Genomic DNA, 1,254 nt, shown 5'->3' with positions numbered 1-1,254 from the left:
TGAGCGCCGCACTGTCGCAGGGTGAGCGCCGCACTGTCGCAGGGTCAGCGCCGGGGGAGCGCCGCACTGTCGGAGGGATGATACCTAAAACTGAGGCCTTTCGTGGAGACACAAAGCCCAGGGGTGTGATCTGAAGAACAACAGGGCAGTCCTCTGTAAACTCCTTTTGGCTACAAACAGCATCAGACCCAAAGCAAAACGAAGGAGCTGCTTGGTATTGTGTTGTCCTTGGTCAGAGTTTGCTGGACAGGAACAGGTGGCTGCTTACCCAAGAAACATTTCAATGGCTGCAAACTGAAAAAGTCAGATATCAGCAAAAGTCTGTTCCTGGATATAACATGGGGGTGTCACTGTTCATTAACAACCTCTGTCCTGTTACAGTCTGGCGGGGCAGTGATTACAACGCTGACGCAGACTGGAGCACTGGGAAGTGCAGACTTATCCTACCTGCCCCATCAGCTACTGAAGAAGGTGAGCAGTGTCATCATGTGGGGACAGGTCTGTCACTGTATAACACTGGGGTACAGTACCGGTGGGGACAGGTCTGTCACTGTATAACATTGGGGTAGAGTACCGGTGGGGACAGGTCTGTCACTGTATAACATTGGGGTAGAGTACCGGTGGGGACAGGTCGGTCGCTGTATAACACTGGGGTACAGTACTGGTGGGGACAGGTCTGTCACTGTATAACACTGGGGCACAGTACCGGTGGGGACAGGTCTGTCACTGTATAACACTGTGGGACAGTACCGTCACTGTATAACACCAGGGCACAGTACCGTCGCTGTGTAACACCGGGGCACAGTACCGTCGCTGTATAACACTGGGGGACAGTACCGGTGGGGACAGGTCTGTCACTGTATAACATTGGGGTAGAGTACCGGTGGGGACAGGTCTGTCACTGTATAACACTGGGGCACAGTACCGGTGGGGACAGGTCTGTCACTGTATAACACTGTGGGACAGTACCGTCGCTGTGTAACACCGGGGCACAGTACCGTCGCTGTATAACACTGGGGGACAGTACCGTCGCTGTATAACACTGGGGGACAGTACCGTCGCTGTATAACACCGGGGCACAGTACTGTCGCTGTATAACACTGGGGTACAGTACCGGTGGGGACAGGTCTGTCACTGTATAACATTGGGGCACAGTACCGGTGGGGACAGGTCGGTCACTGTATAACACTGTGGGACAGGTCCGTCACTGTATAACACTGGGGGACAGTACCGTCGCTGTGTAACACCGGGGCA

The 1,254-nt window shown here is 54.1% G+C and overlaps 2 protein-coding genes across 3 annotated transcripts in view; both read left to right on the top strand.

Moving 5' to 3' along the window:
* LOC125487891 (28S ribosomal protein S29, mitochondrial-like) overlaps positions 1-1,254 on the top strand; it is a 41,362-nt gene that overhangs the window by 27,618 nt on the left and 12,490 nt on the right. The window lies entirely within an intron of this gene.
* The window catches only part of dap3 (death associated protein 3), a 9,686-nt gene that overhangs the window by 5,153 nt on the left and 3,279 nt on the right, over positions 1-1,254 (top strand). The window contains exon 6 of the mRNA XM_048620456.1: positions 382-471. Within this exon, the coding sequence (XP_048476413.1) occupies positions 382-471 (90 nt within the window). The remainder of the gene's footprint in view (positions 1-381; positions 472-1,254) is intronic.

This window comes from Rhincodon typus, chromosome 46 (assembly GCF_021869965.1).
Source record: "Rhincodon typus isolate 14 chromosome 46, sRhiTyp1.1, whole genome shotgun sequence".
Taxonomy (NCBI): Eukaryota; Metazoa; Chordata; class Chondrichthyes; order Orectolobiformes; family Rhincodontidae; genus Rhincodon; species Rhincodon typus.
Note: the sequence above shows the minus strand (reverse complement) of the source record. Positions and strands in the feature narration are given on the sequence as shown.